Genomic DNA, 18,923 nt, shown 5'->3' on the forward strand with positions numbered 1-18,923 from the left:
CAAGGAGCACAATACGATGATACTTGAACAAAAATTAGCTGCATGGTCGAGTTGCCAGAAAGAAGCCTTTACTGCACCAATGCCACAAAAAAACCCGGTTACAATATGCCCGACAACACCTTGACACACCTCACAGCTTCTGGCACACTGTAATTTGGAGTGATGATACCAAAATAGAGCTTAATGTTCACAACCATAAGCGCTATGTTTGGAGAGGGATCAACAAGGCCTATATTGAAAAGAATACCATCCCCACTGTGAAGCATGGTGGTGGCTCACTGATGTTTTGGGGGGGTGTGAGCTCTAAAGGCACAGGGAATCATGTGAAAATTGATTGCAAGATGAATGCAGCATGTTATCAGAAAATACTGGCAGACAATTTGCATTCTTCTGCACGAAAGCTGCGCATGGGATGCTCATGGACTTTCCAGCACGACAATGACCCTAAGCACAAGGCCAAGTTGCCCTCCAGAGGTTACAGCAGAAAAAGGTGAAGGTTCTGGAGTGGTCATCACAGTCTCCTGAACTTAATATCATCAAGCCACTCTGGGGAGATCTCAAACGTGCGGTTCATGCAAGATGACCAAAGACTTTGCATGACCTGGAGGCATTTTGCCAAGACAAATGGGCAGCTATACCACCTGTAAGAATTTGGGGCCTTATAACTATTACAAAAGACTGCACGCTGTCATTGATACTAAAGGGGGCAATACACAGTATTAAGAACTAAGGGTATGCAGACTTTTGAACAGTGGTCATTTAATTTTTTTCTTTGTTGGCATGTTTTGTTTTATGATTGTCATTCTGTTATAATGAATATGAATCCCATAAGAAATAAAAGAAATGTGTTTTGCCTGCTCACTCATGTTTTCTTTAAAAATGGTACATATATTACCAATTCTCCAAGGGTATGCAAACTTTTGAGCACAACTTTATATTGACATAACCTGAAAGGCTGCTCAGTCAGGAAGAAGCCACTGCTCCAAACCTGCCATAAAAAAGCCAGACTAAAGTTTGCAAGTGCACATGGGGACAAAGTTCTTACTTTTTGGAGAAATGTCCTCTGGTTTGATGAAACAAAAAATTGAACTGTTTGGCCATAATGACCATCGTTATGTTTGGAGGAAAAAGGGTGAGGCTTGCAAGCCGAAGAACACCATCCCAACCATGAAGCATGGGGGTGGCAGCATCATGCTGTGGGGGTGCTTTGCAGCATGAGGGACTGGTGCACTTCACAAAATAGATAGGCCAAAATTCCAGCAACTTATTGTGAGAAGCTTGTGGAAGGCTACCCAAAACGTTTGACCCAAGTTAAATAATTTAAAGGCAATGCTACCAAATACTAACAAAGTGTATGTAAACTTCTGACCCACTGGGAATGTAATGAAAGAAATAAAAGCTGAAATAAATCATTCTCTCTACTATTATTCTGACATTTCCCATTCTTTTTTTTTTGTTGTTTTTTTTTGTTTTTTTTCTCACCCAATTTGGAATGCCCAATTCCCAGTGCGCTTTTAAGTCCTCGTGGTCGTGTAGTGGTTCGCCTCAATCCAGGTGGCGGAGGATGAATCCCAGTTACCTCCGCATCTGAGACCATCAACCTGCGCATCTTATCACGTGGCCTGTTGAGCGCGTTGCCACGGAGACATAGCACGTGTGGAGGCTTCACACCATCCGCCGCGGCATCTGCGCTCAACTCACCACGTGCCCCACCGAGAACGAACCACATTATTGCGACCACGAGGAGGTTACCCCATGTGACTCTACCCTCCCTAGCAACCGGGCCAATTTGGTTGCTTAGGAGACCTGGCTGGAGTCACTCAGCACGCCCTGGGATTCGAACTAGCGAACTCCAGGGGTGGTAGCCAGCGTCTTTTACCACTGAGCTATCCAGGCCCCCTGATATTTCACATTCTTAAAATAAAGTGGTGATCCTAACTGACCTAAGACAGGGAATATTTTCTACGATTAAATGTCAGGAATTGTGAAGAACTGAGTTTAAATGTATTTGGCTAAAGTGTATGTAAACTGCTGACTTCAACTGTATACCTTTTGGCTTTATATTTTTACAAAGGTTAAGACTTACTGTCATGTTAATGTTACATTTGAAATATAATTAATAATAATAAATATTTTAAAAGAGGATATCTGGAGCAGATGTATACATGGTTTCATTTCACCTCAGGCATCTTCCCTCTCTCACTCTCGCAAGATGAGTAAACTAGCTATGAATTCACTACTGTGGTGGTGTGGGAAGCAGATTTTTTGAAACGTTGGCTTGCAATTTGCTATGGATGTTTTCACATTTGAGTCTTCTTTAAATCTATGCATGCTAAGTTGCAAGTTATTTTCCCACCAAGCAGGCTTTTTCAAGTGCAGGATAATCACCTCAGGCGAGTCAGGTCCTGGTCTTTCACCGGACCATGTTGACATGTTCATGTGTTCAGAACAACACATTAGGTTTATTGTTCATTTCTCACAGGCCTATTTTTTGTCTATCTTTATAGCTATTTTTTTTACGCCGTAACTTATTGGTTAACGTTTTTAACAGAACTGCTGTCATATTAGATCATAGGTTAATGCACGTCATGAAATGCGTGCAACTTTTCAGCACTTTTATTTCTCTCATAGATTTGTCTTACCTGTTAATTATTTTCAATAATGTCCTCACTGTTTTAATATGTAAAGTAACTTTTACTTGGGGAATCCTTTAAGAACAGGCTATTTGGGTTGCGCTATCAGTCCTGCACTATTCATTCAGTTGTGTTCAATAAATATGCCTGTATTTGCAAACGTTGTTTCATTAAATGCATGTCATGTTCTATATTTAATGTAGCCTACAATGGTGATAATGCAAGGCAAGCACGTCGCAGAAAAATGCCCCTTTTTCAGCTGAATGTAGCGTCAGATTTGGCTGTTGGAAGTATTTTAAATGGGTCGCATAAACACAGTGTTTTTGACTGTTTTCTGAAGGTTTCTTTCTTTTTAGGTTAGGCGAATCGAAAATTTTCATTTAAACGTCAGTGAAATTAGTCGTCCCACACATCCCTAAATAATACACTTAAGAAATGCAAGGATTGGCATTTTCCTCTTATAACTATTTTTAGTTCAGTGTATTTTAATACATTTAGGTTGTGTTTAGTACGAATCTGTGAATTGTTTAATTACTGGTGATGAATTACTGTTAATAATAACTTGTATACGTGCTGAGTGACTCCAGCCAGGTCTCCTAAGCAACCAAATTGGCCCGGTTGCTAGGGAGGGTAGAGTCACATGGGGTAAACACCTCGTGGTCACTATAATGTGGTTCGTTCTCAGTGTGGCACGTGGTGAGTTGAGCGTGGTTGCCGCGGTGGATGGCGTGAAGCCTCCACACGTGCTATGTCTCCGTGGCAATGTGCTCAACAAGCCACGTGATAAGATGCGCGGGTTGATGGTCCCAGACGCGGAGGCAACTGGGATTCGTCCTCCGCCACCCGGACTGAGGCAAATCACTACGCGACCACGAGGACTTAAAAGCACATTAGTAATTGGGCATTCCAAATTGGGAGAAAAAGGGGAAAAATAAAAAAAATATTAATAATAATAATAACTTGTATAAAAGATATATAACTTGTATACATATGAGTTCATTAAAACTTCACATTGTGGATCATGGAATATTTCGGACCTTTGGACTTATTTTTGATTTCAGATAAAGTCAAATCATAACATGCTGCGTTAACACCTTAGCCTACGTGACATACCTTTTCTGTTTAGGCTCACAAATGTAAAAAAAAAAAAAAAAGACAAATTATGACTAAAAATAATATTTTAAATTACACATTTTATCCCAAGAAATTGCAAAAAAAAAAGAAAAGAAAAAAATCTATTTAATAGAAGTATCATATCGGTATCGGACATGAAATGATTGGTATTGGATCGAAAAAAATAAGTGGTATCGCCCATCCCAAGTGCCCTCTAGTGGGGGGTTTTTGTTGATGATAGACAGCCTTATCAACTACTGGCATGATTACTGAACGCATTTGTCCTGAAATTAATTAATCGACAATCGATAAGCTTAATCGATCAAATTATTAATGAAAACTAATCGATTATCAATTAATCATTAACATCTCTAGTTCTGTTGGTGTTTATTCTGTGAAAAAGACCATCTGACACATTTTTCAGCCTATTACAAGACTACTTGCCAAATAAACATTGATTTGAATTGAAGTTGTGTAATAATGTGAGAAGAAATCACTGAACAGCTAAATTCCACCTCCGGTTTGCAGAGTTCTATCCACAATAGACCTTTTTCAAACTCCGGAGGCCTGTACCATGAAGGCCTCTGAACAAACTCAGGGTTTCAGGATTGGTTTCAGGTTGACAAATTCAAACCAATCCAATCAGGCTTAATTGGTTTGGTACCATGATGCAGCTCTTCAAGTTTCTCTGTCAACTCAGGCTTCGATCCTGAATTTAAGGCCCTGTCCCAATACCCACATTGAGGTCTTGGCCACTTGAGTGCGCATGCACGCTACAGGAAGTAAGTGTTCAAGACTGTCCCATGTCTAAACCATGCCAAAGCTCAGCGCACTTAACCCGCACTAAATCCACACTTAGTGCGAATACCGCTTCGGAGCGGTCCTTCAGGCTAAGTGTATCCCAGAGTTCATCACGTTCAGGAGCCGCACCCCACCTACCCGAGCAATCGCTGTATTTTCACCATGATGATGTCAAGTGAAGCATATATTTATTTTAGTATAAATGAAAGTATTCAACGTTATATAATGTGTTTGGGATGACTTAATATCAGCATCATAATAACAAATTATTATTGATGTGTATGTTTATATACCTCTTTGTTATCCTTCTCACCCAATAATCACATTTTGTTTGTTCTTGCCTAATACTGCTGGTCATTTTGGTAATTTATCAGCCAGTGTGGGCTGAGGCATTTGGCATATCAAACGGGCCTATTCTCAGAGAGTCCACTGTATTTCGCTAGGTGGGAGGAATTTCCGGTTGGCTAGCGGAAGTGCGATTGGTTGCCGTTTTGTGTGTAGTCGGTCTAAGTTTGCTGCTTGTGTCATGCGGTTAGATTTTTGCTTTTTGCTTTTTAAATGTTGTAAGATGTCTTATAAATTTCCTGGACAATGTGTGCAGTTAATAGTTTTCCTAATAATCAAGCAAAACTAAATTTTTATCTAAAACAGCAATGTTATGATCAGAAACCACTCTCCATCGGCTGCCTACAGAAGGATTGACTTAGGAACATCTGTTTGAAAAAGCTTGGAATAATTTGTTTGTGTGCTCTTTTCACTTTATTGGCAAGAAGTCAACAGCGGGGATTTTTTATATTTTCCACGTTACATTCCGGCTGCAATAAACAACCAGAAACAGAGCGCAATGAATTAAATAAACGATAGCAGTATTGTGCTAACAGGTGTGTACATGTGCTGAAAATTTTTATCAGACATTTTGAGAATTTGTTCATTTCTATTTAGCATGTTTTTTTTGTGAATGCTTTACATGTTTTGAAATGAGTATAAAAAGGAACAGTGTTTTACCTGAACTGTCTGTGAGTAGTGACGATGTTTTCATGCCGTGATGCTAAATGGATAATTTCTACAGTGAAAGACCATAATCATTAGATGAAACATGTACAGTAGTGAGATGTTTTATCACGTTTGAAATTAATTGTATTCTGATTTTCCTCTTTACTGCATTTTTCCTGCCTGCAGTTCACTTTCTTTTGAGTGTCTTTGCAGAATGTGCTTGTCTTCTCTAAAGGGGAAAAGGTGATTGGGAAAACAGTGTGGACATCAATTCAGTATCAATTACATTTATTTGTACAGCTAGTGCTTTTAATAATACATACTGTTTTATAGATGCTTTACAGAGAACATTGAACTTTTGTGTACAATGTTTATAATATACACTACCTTTCAAAAGTTTTGAAACACTTGACTGAAATGTTTCTCATGATCTTAAAAATCTTTTGATCTGAAGGCGTATGCTTAAATGTTTGAAATTAGTTTTGTAGACAAAAATATAATTGTGCCAACATATTAATTTATTTCATTATAAAACAAAAATTGAATAAAAAAATAAATAAAAAAAGTTTTTGAAATTGATGACTTGGACCAAATAATAAAGAAAAGCAGCCAATAAGTGCCCAACATAGATGGGAACTCCTTCAATACTGTTTAAAAAGCATCCCAGGGTGATACCTCAAGAAGTTGGTTGAGAAAATGTCAAGAGTACATGTCTGCAAATTCTAGGTAAAGGGTGACTACTTTGAAGATGCTAAAATATAACACAGTTTTGATTTATTTTGTATTTTATTTAGTCACAACATAATTCCCATAGTTCCATTTATGTTATTCCATAGTTTTGATGACTTTACTATTATTCTAAAATGTGAAAAAAAAAAAAAAAAAAATTATAATAAAGAATGAGTAAGTGTTTCAAAACTTTTGACCGGTAGTGCATCCAAATAAATGTATTTATTAGTATTGTATGTAGTTCTTTTTGTATGATACAGTTTATTGTGTGGCTGCTAAGATGTCGTTATTTCCTACCCAAGAACAATAAATTCAATCTATCAACAGGATCAGTTGCTCAGTCAACACTAAAACATTTCATGTAGGTTATACCATTTAGATACGGAGATTAAGTAAATTGACAATTATAAAGCTAGATTGAGCTTACTACACATTCATCTCCCACAAAATAATTGTATTTTATCTGAAAAACAGCAGCATGACAGTATCATTGCCTGAGTCCTGTAATACACGAGCATACTGCTGTCTGGACCTCCCCTGTATCTGCAGTAAGTACATAATCTCGGTACAGCGGTATGAGATTTTCACGAGACTAGTCGTCTAGTCGACTAAACGGTTCTGATGCTGCTAGTCGACACTGGAATTACTAGTCGGTTAATATTTCCCCCCATTAAACTGATCATAATTTTTACACATTTACGTTTGGCTTTATATTTTTACAGAGGCTGCACTTAAATTACTGTCATATTAATGTTACATATTTTAAATAGAATTAATAATACAAATATTATTTAAAAAAAAAAAAGAGTATTTCTGGAGCAGATACAGAGTTTAATATCGCCTCAGGCTGCGCGTGCTTCTTCCCTCTCTCACTCGCGGCGCGCGCAGGAGAATGTCCTCTCACTACACAAGCAAACTCAGCTAAGTAGTTATGAAGTCACTTCGGTGGTGCGGGAATCGGCTTTCCAAATGTTTGAAAGTCCATAAGGATGTTTTCACATTTGAGTCTTCTTTACATCTGTGCATGCTTGTACGTTATTTTTCCACTGAGCAGGCTTTTTCAAGGGCAGGATAGCCGCCTCAGGTGAGTCAAGTCCCGTCTTTCACCGGACCATGTCGACGTGTTAATTTTGCTCATCCAAAAAATTATGCTTTTGAGTAAGTAGCCAAAAAATAACTGTTTTAGACAAGGAATGCCAATTTTTTTGTAATCTGCTGATTAAGAAGGCTATTTTTAACAAGGTGCCGACTGCTTAACGTGTTAAACTATCTTTTATTCTGTGTGCACGTCATGTTTATAATACATTAGGGTTATTGTAGGCTACATCACAGGACTATTTCTTTCTATCCTATAGCTACTTTTCAGCGCATTTTTTTCTCTCTCATAGATTTGGCTTACCTGTTAATTATTTTCAACAATGTCCTGACTGTTTTAATATGTTAAGTAACTTTTACTTAGTGATTTCCATTTAAAACAGGCTTTTAGGGTTGTTCCATTGATCCTGCACTATTCATTCAGTTGTTTTCAATAAATATATTTTAAATATTCGCTAATGTTGATTCAGTGAATGCGTGTCATGTTGTATATTTAATGTACAATGATCATAATTCAAGGTGAGCACTTCACAGATAAATGCCCCTTATCAGTGGAATTTAGCATCGGATTTGGAATAGATTAAGTCTTTTAAATGGGTCGCATAAACACACTTTTTTTTTTACTTTTTACTGAAGGTTGGTTTCTCTTTAGACTACTCTGTTACAAAACTTCCGTTTAAACGACAGTCAAATTAGTCGTAGCGCACATCCCTATTAATTACCTATTATAAAGTATGTATTACCCCATAGGACAATGTTTTCTTTGTAGTGATTCTATAGTAATATCTTGTAGATGATTGTTAGTGTGTATGTTTTGTTTCCCTGATGTGTTTGTGTGAGCTGGAAGCACATACTTTTCAAATCGACATTTTTTTCAGGATATTATTGGGATTTTGGTTGCACAACAAACACGTATCTGGGATTTTATTCATTTTGGACTCTTGCAGCCTCTATGTCTGTGCCCATCATAGTAAGGAATGACTGAGAATTTTAACATTCAGTAAATCAATTTGAAAAACTATCAGCCGATTAATCTGTTATCGGCCTTTTTCACCACCTTCGTTATTGGTATCAGCAATATCCACTATCGTTCGACCTCTAATCTGAATGTCTCCAAGCGGCAATTGAGTAACTGCCTAGCAATGCCCTAACAACCATAAAGCAACACGACCCAGCTATATCTCAGCACCAAAACATCGTAGAGATGTGGGGGTTGGCTCTTTTGATTCTGCAATGTATTGAGGCCCTTGTGACATTGTGGCAGGAGTTTAGTCATGTGGGAGTTTTGCCACGGCAAGCACCACTCACATTTTCTTCAGAAAATGTACCCATTTAGTTGATCATGTTCTCCAAAAAGCTTTGAGCTGACCTTTGTGGTATTCTGTTCATGTTTATCTTTGACCTGTAGACCCAGTCAGAAGAGTTGAGAGGAGACGAGCTGTCTGACATCAACCTGCGCCTGCAAAATCAGCTTAACCATGAGAAGACGGACATGCAAATGAAGAGCGAGGAGCTCAACATCCTCATCCGGTTGGTCACTAGTTTGCCTTGTCTGAAGTTGTGTATCATGGCACACCTTGTTGGCTCAGTTACCTCAACCAGCGTTTCCTCTCGTAGGTGTTTTAAAGACTTCCAGCTACAGAGGGCAAACAAACTAGAGCTGCGGAAGCCTCCAGAAGATGTTAGCGTGGCGCGCCGTACCGAGATTTACTTTGCCCAGGCACGCTGGTGTCTCACTGAAGAAGATGGACAGTTGGGTATAGCTGAACTTGAACTGCAGAGGTTCATGTACAGCAAGGTGAGCAATGGGTTGGTTCATCTCAATTTTCTGAATGTTCTCGACTAATCGTTAGTAAAATCTTAGCTACTGTTTATGTGACTGAGTGTAGTTGCCTATTCTGATTGGTTACAGATTTAACAGGATTTTCTCTTCCACAGTTGAATAAGTCTGATGACACAGCAGAGCATCTCCTGGAATTAGGCTGGTTCACCATGAATAACCTGCTTCCCAATGCTGTTTACAAGGTAATGCTGCTCTGCATAATGATTCACTATGAGGCTATAGTCAAAATGCAAGAATGATACAGCCACATGACATGAATATGAACGTCATTGAAAATCAGCTGTTACAAATCTCTTGTTCCTGCAAATATTTCACCGCATTTTTTTTTAAATTTCATGTATGTAGATGCATTGTGAACAGAACTCTGCATAGGTGGCTGGCTCAGTGGCTTAAGTTTTTTTTTTGGCATATTTGTTAATCTCAAACTCTTTGCTCGATTTCTCTTGTGCAGCATGTAAGGGTATGTATGGAATGGGTAAAACCGTATATTATTGTTATTCAACACCTTCCTCAGTCACACATGCCTGCTAACAATTTTTACGTTCATTGTCCTGTCGGGACAAAATTCACCTGCATTTTCATTTCTAGATTTAAATCGCAGGCTAGTTGACCATTGCTCTCCATTTTTACCTGTCTTTTTGTTTATAATTTCACATTTTTCCAATCATTTTTGGTTGGGTTTGACCACGAAGATATGCTGCAATTGGCATGCAGTGTTCCTCTTTTGTTATTGTGTCTTGCATCTAAACGAGTGCAGGCTGTTTTTTCGGCTTGTGAAAGTACATGTCATTGTAGAACGGCAGTATACTGTCAATTCCAGCTATAGTACTTGCCAGTTTGTGTGTAATGGTTTTTACTGTTCTTAATGCTAATGCTCTGTCTTGTAGGTGGTTTTGCGACCCCAGAGCCCCTGCCAATCGGGACGCCAGCTTGCCCTCCGCATCTTCAGCAAGGTCCGCCCCCCAGTAGGAGGAATTTCTGTCAAAGAGCATTTTGAGGTCATTATAATAATATCATTTCATTTTAGCATTATAACTTAAAGGCCCCGCATACTTTATATGAAATTGATGTTGACCGGGTGTGAGGTAATTTAGAACAAAATCTGTCCGAAACGAAAGTGTTTGAGTTTATTTCAGTGGTTCGTAACAGCTCGCTAGCGCAAACTTTCAGGAAAACTTCGTTCAGGCTGATAAACACTTTCTTACTGCCATTGGTCCACGTCATTGGTAGGTGTGACCTGGAGCGCAGTCAACATGAACACACCGGCACGTAGATATGGTGTCCGCAGATCCTTAAAAAGTATTAAAAAGTCTTTAATTAATTTTTCAAAATTTAAGGCCATATAGAGTCTTAAAAATATTAAATAACTTAGAAAATGGGGGCCTGGGTAGCTCAGTGGTAAAAGACGCTGGCTACCACCCCTGGAGTTCGCTAGATCGAATCCCAGGGCGTGCTGAGTGACTCCTAAGCAACCAAATTGGCCCGGTTGCTAGGGAGGGTAGAATCACATGGGGTAACCTCCTCGTGGTCGCTATAATGTGTTCGTTCTCGGTGGGGCGCGTGGTGAGTTGAGTGTGGATGCCGCGGTGGATGGCGTGAAGCCTCCACACGCGCTATGTCTCCGTGGCAACGCGCTCAACAAGCCACGTGATGAGACGCACGGATTAACGGTCTCGGATGCGGAGGCAACTGGGATTCGTCCTCCGCCACCCGGATTGAGGTGAATCACTATGTGACCACAAGGACTTAAAAGCACATTGGGATTTGGGCATTCCAAATTGGGGGAAAAAAAAGAAAAAGAAAAAATAACACGGAAAATGTCTTAAATATCGTTCACTGAAGTCTTAAATTTGTTGATGGAAAGACCATACTTAATACATAATACAAATTATGATTCTTTGGGGGGTAAAAATCACCTTTTTAAGCCATCTGAGTATATCAAATGCCATCAAAAAGCAAAAAAGAAAACAGATTATTTTTTTTTATTTAACACCACCCAGCCCTAAACACCATTTATACAGTTCAACTTAACGTATTGACAACGCTGTTTAATGACACACCAAAAAAAAATAAAAATACATAAATGTTTTGTAACATTTATGGTCTTAAATTATTTTTATAAGGTCTTAAAATTTCATATTGTCTTAAATCTGCAGATACCCTGGTAGAGTTATTAGCAAACTGGTGCAAACTTGCCTACATCTATACAACGTTTGCGTAGAGACGTTTTCTAAGATTGTCATGCATTTTTATTTTATTTTATTTGTCTTCAAAAGGAATCAAATCTACTCAAATACTCTTAAGTGTCCATACATTTGTTCAGTTGTTTGGTATGCTGCTTTGCTCATGTGCCGTCTGCAGCGGAAAGCCATTCACACATCTGCCCAAAGTGAGATATGCCCTTCTTGTCATCAATTTTTTTTGTCTTTATTCTGACACTCTTTATACACTCGTCTTTGCAGTAGTATCATTGTAAGAGGGTAACTGGCTAATTTTATGGTCGTGCCATGAATGCAGAATATAAACATAATAAATTACACATTATCTACTGCATATACAGTATATTACTTTAAATCACCTTTGAATAGTTAAAACCGCTTCTTTTACTGATCTTGTGTGAATTCTACTCAGAATGAGGCATGAAGTCATTGATAACACAATTTAATGACACATTATTTAATGTTTTACATGTAGTCTTCAGCGTCCTCATATTTAAATGCTCCTCTAAATGCCATTAAATGTTTGCAAACAGTATATCGTTGCTCAACTGTTTTGAACTTCTTTGTGGCTGTGAGCGAAGAATGAAGAAGAACTTCTCAGTGATTGGGTAATGTTTTCGACTCTAAAATAGTTTTATTATGGAGAGACAACTCTTAAAGGGTTAGTTCACCCAAAAATGAAAATTCTCTCATTATTTACTCACCCTCATGCCATCCCAGATGTGTATGACTTTCTTTCTTTTGCAGAACACAAATGAAGATTTTTAGTGGAACATCTCAGCCCTGTAGGTCCAGACAATGCAAGTGGATGGTGATCAGCACTTTAAAGCTCCAAAAAGCACAGACAGTCATAGTAAAAGTGATCCATACAACTTCAGTGGTTAAATTAATGTCTTATAAAGTGATACGATTGCTTTGGGTGAGAAAAAATGTCGAATGGATTACTGTTACTATGGTTGTCTGTGATTTTTGGAGCTTTCAAATAAAGGTGTTTTTGAGTTCGTTTTGGTGTTTCGTAACAGCTTGCTAGCGCAAACTTTTAGGAAAACCTTGTTCCGGCTGCTAAACACTTTCTTACTGCCATTGGTCCACTTCATTGGTAGGTGTGACCTGGAGCTCAGTCAATATGGACTGATGAGTGCTGATCACCATTCACTTGCATTGTCTGGATCTACAGAGCTGAGATATTCTTCTAAACATTTTTGTTTGTGTTCTGCTGAAGAAAGAAACTCATACACATCTGGGATGACATGAGGGTGAGTAAATGATGAGAAGATTTTCATTTTTGGGTGAACTATCCCTTTAAGGAACCATTTGAAGGTTGTTCTTGATAAGTAGGGACGCACCCATACAAACGTTGTGTGCCAATACCGATATCAATTTTAGAACAACATCTGCGTAATCGATATGGGCAGAAGTACACGGGGGAAGTATTCAGGAAACCTGTTTGAAAATGATCATCATTTTTGCAAATCCGTTTATGGTGCAAAAATGCTACACTTCAGCTTTAACATTGGAGGTTATCTGTTGGGATACACCACAGTTCTCTTATTTGAAAAGCATTTTTTTCATTGGTAGGTAAATGTGGTACCACTCACCATTCAGCTCATGTACCAGTTTTTCAAAAGGATGATGGGATTTTTCTTCCCCGGAAGAAATGTAGAAGAAGAGGAAGTTGGGGATGAGGAAGACAAGTTTAGAATGGTCACTACAGGTTTGTTTCTTGCATCAGTATGCCATAATAGCCTAGTTGATCATCCCACGACACCATTCAGATATACTGATGAATGCTTTTGAACGTCCCTGTTTTCACCACTCTAGGCACTCGCTGTACTGACATCAGACGCACTCCCCATGCCAATCAATATCAGTTTACATTGATTATTTTTCTTTCCCCTCCATTCTCTCTTGCACTCCTGTGGGGATATTAGATTGCCATCTCCTGCATGTTATGTCACACTGATGGCCCATCCTGGGCTATTTAAAGCTCATTCAAGGGTTTATATCTGGTAATGCTTCAGGGTGACTTCTGATGTGAAGTATAGAGTGTCTAAAGCTTGTTTTCTCCTTGAATCACAGGCGTCGTGAAACACAGGCAGCTCTCTGAAGACTCAATAGGAGGGCTTGGGCCCAGTAAAGGGGTCACGCAAGGGTTAAATCGAACATCTGGGGTCAGAAGGTCATTTCGAAAACCACCTGAGGTATTTTTTCATTTGGATTCCAACAAGAATTTAAGGAATAGTTCCTCCAATAGTCCAGATTCTGTCATTGTTTACTCATCCTGATGTTGTTCCAAACCTGTATGATTTCCCTTCTTCTGTGGAATACTAAAGAAGATATTTAACAGAATGTCCAAGCTGCTCTTTTCCACATAATGAAAAAATTACCTTAAGATTGGTCCACATGACTCTGGTATTGGCTGAAAATCTTCCCTCCAACACAGCTCTCAAATCTAATTTACTCTCACATTCAGTGGCGCAGTAAGACGCATCATGCCAGGCTTGAAACTAGTGATGTCAAATATTGGTTATCACGTGCCTCGTCATTGACGCCGGATCTAGTGTGCCATATTTTAATTGGATCTTCGTTCGTCTTCTGAACAATGTAACCTTCTTAATTAGAAGTTGCAAATTTAACCAAGTTGTCTAACCTCGTTCTCTCTTTCCTATTTAGCATCCTGTTGATGACATTGACAAGATGAAAGAAAGAGCAGCCATGAACAACTCTTTCATCTACATCAAGATTCCTCAGGTTCCCCTCTGTGTCAGCTATAAGGTGGGTACAAACTGATAGTAGAATAGTGTGAAATGACATGAAAAATAATTCTTTAGTATGCTGATGTTTCTCTTGTGTAACTGTAGGGAGAGAAGAGCAGTGTAGACTGGAAGGATCTGAACCTGGTTCTGCCCTGTTTAGAGTATCATAACAATACATGGACCTGGCTGGACTTTGCTATGGCTGTGAAGAGAGACAGTCGTAAGGCTCTGGTTGCACAGGTAACCAACACTCTCTTCAGTAACAAACTGCAGTCAATTCTCCACTGCTAATTTATTATAAAAAGTGGGGAATAGGACATGCACCTGAGGCTACTCAAGATTTATTTAATTAATTAAAACAAATGTGTTGTTGCTTCACAAATTGGTGTCATACACTGAAATATTGAGTTTATAGAGTTTATAGAGAATATAGAGTATTCATCTTCTTTCAATGATGACATTTACATTCACAAGAATATTCCTATATATATATATATATATATATATATATATATATATATATATATATATATATATATATATATATATTATTTATGAAGTTGTCTGAAAAATGTGACAATTTTTTTGCAATTAGTCCACAGCATGTGTGAATGGTAAGCTATTAAAATTGAGTGTGAAAAATTGCAGGTAGCAGCCTGAAAATGCACCAGAGTTTAAGGGATTAAGCCAGTAGTCTGATTTTCTAGAATCTGAATAAGACAGCTGATATATGTCTGTATGCTCAGGATTTGTGTAAATGCCCTTGTTGTTCTGTCCCCACATGAATAGATGATAAAGGAGAAGTTACGGTTGAAACCAGCCTCAGGCTCAGAGTCTCGAGGTAAAACGGCAGATGGAAAAGCAGACAGCAGCCTCCGGCAGCAGGTGGAGGACGAGAAGGCACGACTTTTGATCGGCCTCAGTACTGCAGACAAAAGCTCCAGCAAAAAGAGCATCTTCAGTCGCCGCAAGTGAATCTCACTGACGTACGAGGACCAGAAGCCCTCTGCCCTACCGTACCTTACCGCTCTGAGTCCCAGAGTCCCATGGAGGAAGGGGTGGACCATGATGATAAACAAACCTTGTCCAAGGTACCCCTCTCCTGTTCACCAGTGGTGCCTTTACAAGTCCAAGCTGGGTGTGGATGGGCAAACCAGCACCATAGATGAGCCATGACTCCAGGCGCTGGTCCTGCTATGGGAGATGCTTGTCATTCTACTGTCTAAATGCTGTATACATAACCTTGTGTTTGTATGTGCTCTTGTTGTGCCATAAATCATTTCAATATAAAATGTACTACATATAGCATTAAGCCACCTTTATCAAATAAGATAACATTCTCGCAGCGGAAGATGTTGTTCCATAATTCAACGGTTCACCCTCCCTGTATCTCTGCAGTAGATTTTCTCCTGTTGGATCGGGAGATCCTTAAGTCTTGCAGGCGCAGTTAAATGAAACTTGAAGGAGGCACTTGGAAGACCAAGAAGGAATCTTAAAGGGATAATTCACCCAAAATCATCTACACCCAAACCTGTGTGACTTACTTTCTTTCATGGAACACAAAAGAAGTTGTTAAGCAGAAAGGTCATTCCGCACTTTTCAATGCAATGAACGTGAATGGTGACCAGTTGTCATCACACTCCAAAAAAATATAAAAAAAGCACCATACAAGTAGTTAATAAAATTTCCGTTTTTTTTTTTTTTTCTTCACAGAAAGCTACTGCATGACTTTAGATGACTTGCAATGTAGCACATAAGTTGCACACACTACTTTAATGGTGTTTTTGTTATTTTTTTTAGCTTCACAGCCCCTGCAGTGGATACGAGTAGCATGAACATTCTGCTAAACAACATTCAGGAAAGCATACAGGTTTGAAACGACAAGATGAGTGTGTAAATGACGACTGAATTTTCATTTTTTTGGTGAACTGTTCCTTTAAATTCACGTATGTTGGAACCCCATCTTATGCCACAATCAGTGACGTAAACGTTTAAAAATATGCCTCATCACCGAATAAGGAATTTATCCCTATATGAGCTTAAAATTAAATTGTACATGATATCCCCTTAATTGACCTCTGCTTCACTGTACTTAATGCATTGTGCAATATAAAAGAAAAGCAGACTGGGAATCTTCTGCTTACGAAGCAGTTATTTTCTTGTGACAGTAAACAGATATCGTGACATCAATATTTCTTGGGAAGCACCTTATTGTCATTTTTGCAGCCTGTCTGATTAATGCTTTGTAATTTTAACACTATGGCACTTTTTACTCAAAATGTTTTCTGATATTTTTGTATCTGTGGTTATCTTTGTCATTTTAATAACATCTTGAGATGCTGCTGATTTTTCTTTTCACCTTCAAAAGTGAAAGATTGATTATTTCAGCTTGAAATGTTAAAATAAGAGCACTTTTTAGATTTTTTCTTTTTTCTTTTTTCCCATTGTTTCAGGGCAATGTTATCAAATGTCACCAAGCACGTAAATTAAGATTTGTCAATAAAATTAAACTCCTCAGTCTGATTCATTTCTTGGATCCCCCAAGACCTATGAGCCAGTTGAATCACTGCCAGAAGGTACATTTTCATGTTCACACAAAATGAAATTGCTTACTTTAGTGTTTTAATCATTTAATTTCCCATTTCTTTGGCACACATATCAGGTTGCATGTAAAGGGAGAGGAATCGGACATCTAGGTGGACTCGAATCAGAGTCCGGATGCATGGGAAAGGCCTTTCATCAGCTAATATGAAGACTTTAATGTGCTTTCTGCCTCTCAATTTTGCGCATTGTAGTAGTTGAAGCGGCTCATTTAGATTTAACGCCATATTCAAATTCATAATAGGTGTCAATTAAGGGTGCTATTTTGCTACTTGTGTGTTTGACAACCCCGAGAAAATGCATCGCTGCTCTTCTGCTCAGTGTCGGTCTCAATGGTATCTGTGGAGGGCGGGGTTTTGGAAAGAGGGACGTGTCTAATTAAACAGCTCAATCTCGTGGAAGTTCCAAAACTGCTAAAATCGCTTACTGCACCTTTAACTAAATTAACATCAATATATTTGATACGTCTGCCTGTGACATTATTTTTAAAGATATTTTCTCTGCAAGTCAAATTCTTTTTTTTTTTTTTTTTAATGCCGGCAACAAACCAACAGCACACTTGAATTGGCTCTTTACCTGGTTGCCATGGTGACATCAAGAACAAAGAGTCCAATTAGATTAGAACAAAGAAGTTTAAAATTCTGCTATCAGTATTTTTTTTAGTGAAAATGAATGTTTTGGCCCATGTCGCCTATGCCTAAATCCGTCACCGTCCATAAGAAATTATTCTAATGTGCTAAATTGGTTCTGAAAAAAACATTTATTTTTGTTAGAACAGTTGAAAACGGTTGTGCTGCTTAAGTATGGACATTGCAATACAGTGTTCTTTTCTCAGTTGCTGAAGTGTTGGGTACGCTTGCATTCCTTGCAAGTCACTTTATCCTTGCAAGCCAAATTTGGGGTTTAAAAATTGCCAAAAAGAAACAAAACTCTCTAGAAATTCATCAGCCAACTGTTCTTTTAAGAGATGAAGGCTATTCATTCCATGCACTTCTGTATTGAAAAAAAAAAGATATCAAACTGGATCTAACCAGGACAGAGAGGGAAGTGGACGACCCTGATGCACAACAACAAGAAGACGAGAAGTGCCCTGCATGTCAGGAATGGTGAAGGAGAGAGGGAGGACCCAAATGCAGGTTAACCACAACTGAAATTTTTATTAAAGCCAAAAACAGGCAGAACTCAAGTGAACCCTGTAGGGTGAGAACAGGAACAGTCCAATGACTAAGCAAGATCAGCAACCAGCAGGAAGGTGAAGCAGGCTGACCAGGCCAACGAGGGGCCGGCAGGGATCAGAACTGGAAGGGCAGGTAGAACAGACGGACTGGGCAGACAGAGGAACAGGCAGCTTGTTAGTGGGCCAGGCCGAGATTGATAGCTGGAGAGACCAGAGAACCAGGCAGACAGAACCAGACAGGGAATGGGTTTAGACGAAGTCAGGGGCAGGCAGAGCTTCAAATCCAGGGGGGTGAAGGGGGCAGGCTAACTCCAAGCCAGAGATGGGCAGTGGACAAAGGCCTGATGACTGGATATCAGGCTGACAGAACCAGACAGGGACAGGCAGAGAGGGTAGGCCAATGGGCCATGAACTCAGGAGCCATGAATTAGCCAGAAGCCTCTCTTCAGGACTGTTCTTTAAAAAATTAGAAAAATTAACAGTGGTGATAATTGGTTATTCATTTTAAATTCAAAGTTCATTTAATTAATTTGTGTGTTCTTTGTGTGTTTACCACTTTTATAGCTCAGAGGATTTTTTCATTTTAATAAAATGAAGCATAAACACATTGATTCTCCACATAGCAGCCACTGACAACACACAAAAAAAACGTCATGCCCACTGAGACACATAGATCAGTGGTTATGCCCCGGGCGGGGTATGCAGCCGAATTACGTAAGCAATCAATTATGACGTTTCTCTTGCATGAGCTCAATTTAAAGCACAATAACGTGATCATGAGTGGGAGGGGTGCAGTGGTATGCACTTCTGCATATGTGCATCAAAGCATTGGACACTTTTAGTAATGTGTGCCTGCTGAAACAGAGGTATATAGAGAGGTTTGTTTGTCTCTTATCTGCATGATAAAAGAAGATTATCAAATGATCTTAATAAGTGATTCACTCGTCACTGAAGGACTTCTAT

At 38.9% G+C, this 18,923-nt stretch overlaps 1 protein-coding gene across 8 annotated transcripts in view; it reads left to right on the plus strand.

Moving 5' to 3' along the window:
* Window positions 1-16,699, plus strand: part of LOC127430299 (protein KIAA0100-like) — a 40,819-nt gene extending 24,120 nt beyond the window's left edge. For all 8 annotated transcript variants that reach the window (XM_051680006.1, XM_051680011.1, XM_051680010.1 and 5 more), the window contains 9 exons: window positions 8,773-8,894; window positions 8,982-9,162; window positions 9,303-9,389; window positions 10,095-10,205; window positions 13,005-13,140; window positions 13,506-13,627; window positions 14,100-14,201; window positions 14,288-14,422; window positions 14,972-16,699. In XM_051680006.1, the coding sequence (XP_051535966.1) occupies window positions 8,773-8,894; window positions 8,982-9,162; window positions 9,303-9,389; window positions 10,095-10,205; window positions 13,005-13,140; window positions 13,506-13,627; window positions 14,100-14,201; window positions 14,288-14,422; window positions 14,972-15,157 (1,182 nt within the window). In that variant the 3' untranslated portion in view covers window positions 15,158-16,699. The remainder of the gene's footprint in view (window positions 1-8,772; window positions 8,895-8,981; window positions 9,163-9,302; window positions 9,390-10,094; window positions 10,206-13,004; window positions 13,141-13,505; window positions 13,628-14,099; window positions 14,202-14,287; window positions 14,423-14,971) is intronic.
* Window positions 16,700-18,923: the final 2,224 nt, after the last annotated feature.

The sequence above is a fragment of the Myxocyprinus asiaticus genome, chromosome 39 (assembly GCF_019703515.2).
Source record: "Myxocyprinus asiaticus isolate MX2 ecotype Aquarium Trade chromosome 39, UBuf_Myxa_2, whole genome shotgun sequence".
Taxonomy (NCBI): domain Eukaryota; kingdom Metazoa; phylum Chordata; class Actinopteri; order Cypriniformes; family Catostomidae; genus Myxocyprinus; species Myxocyprinus asiaticus.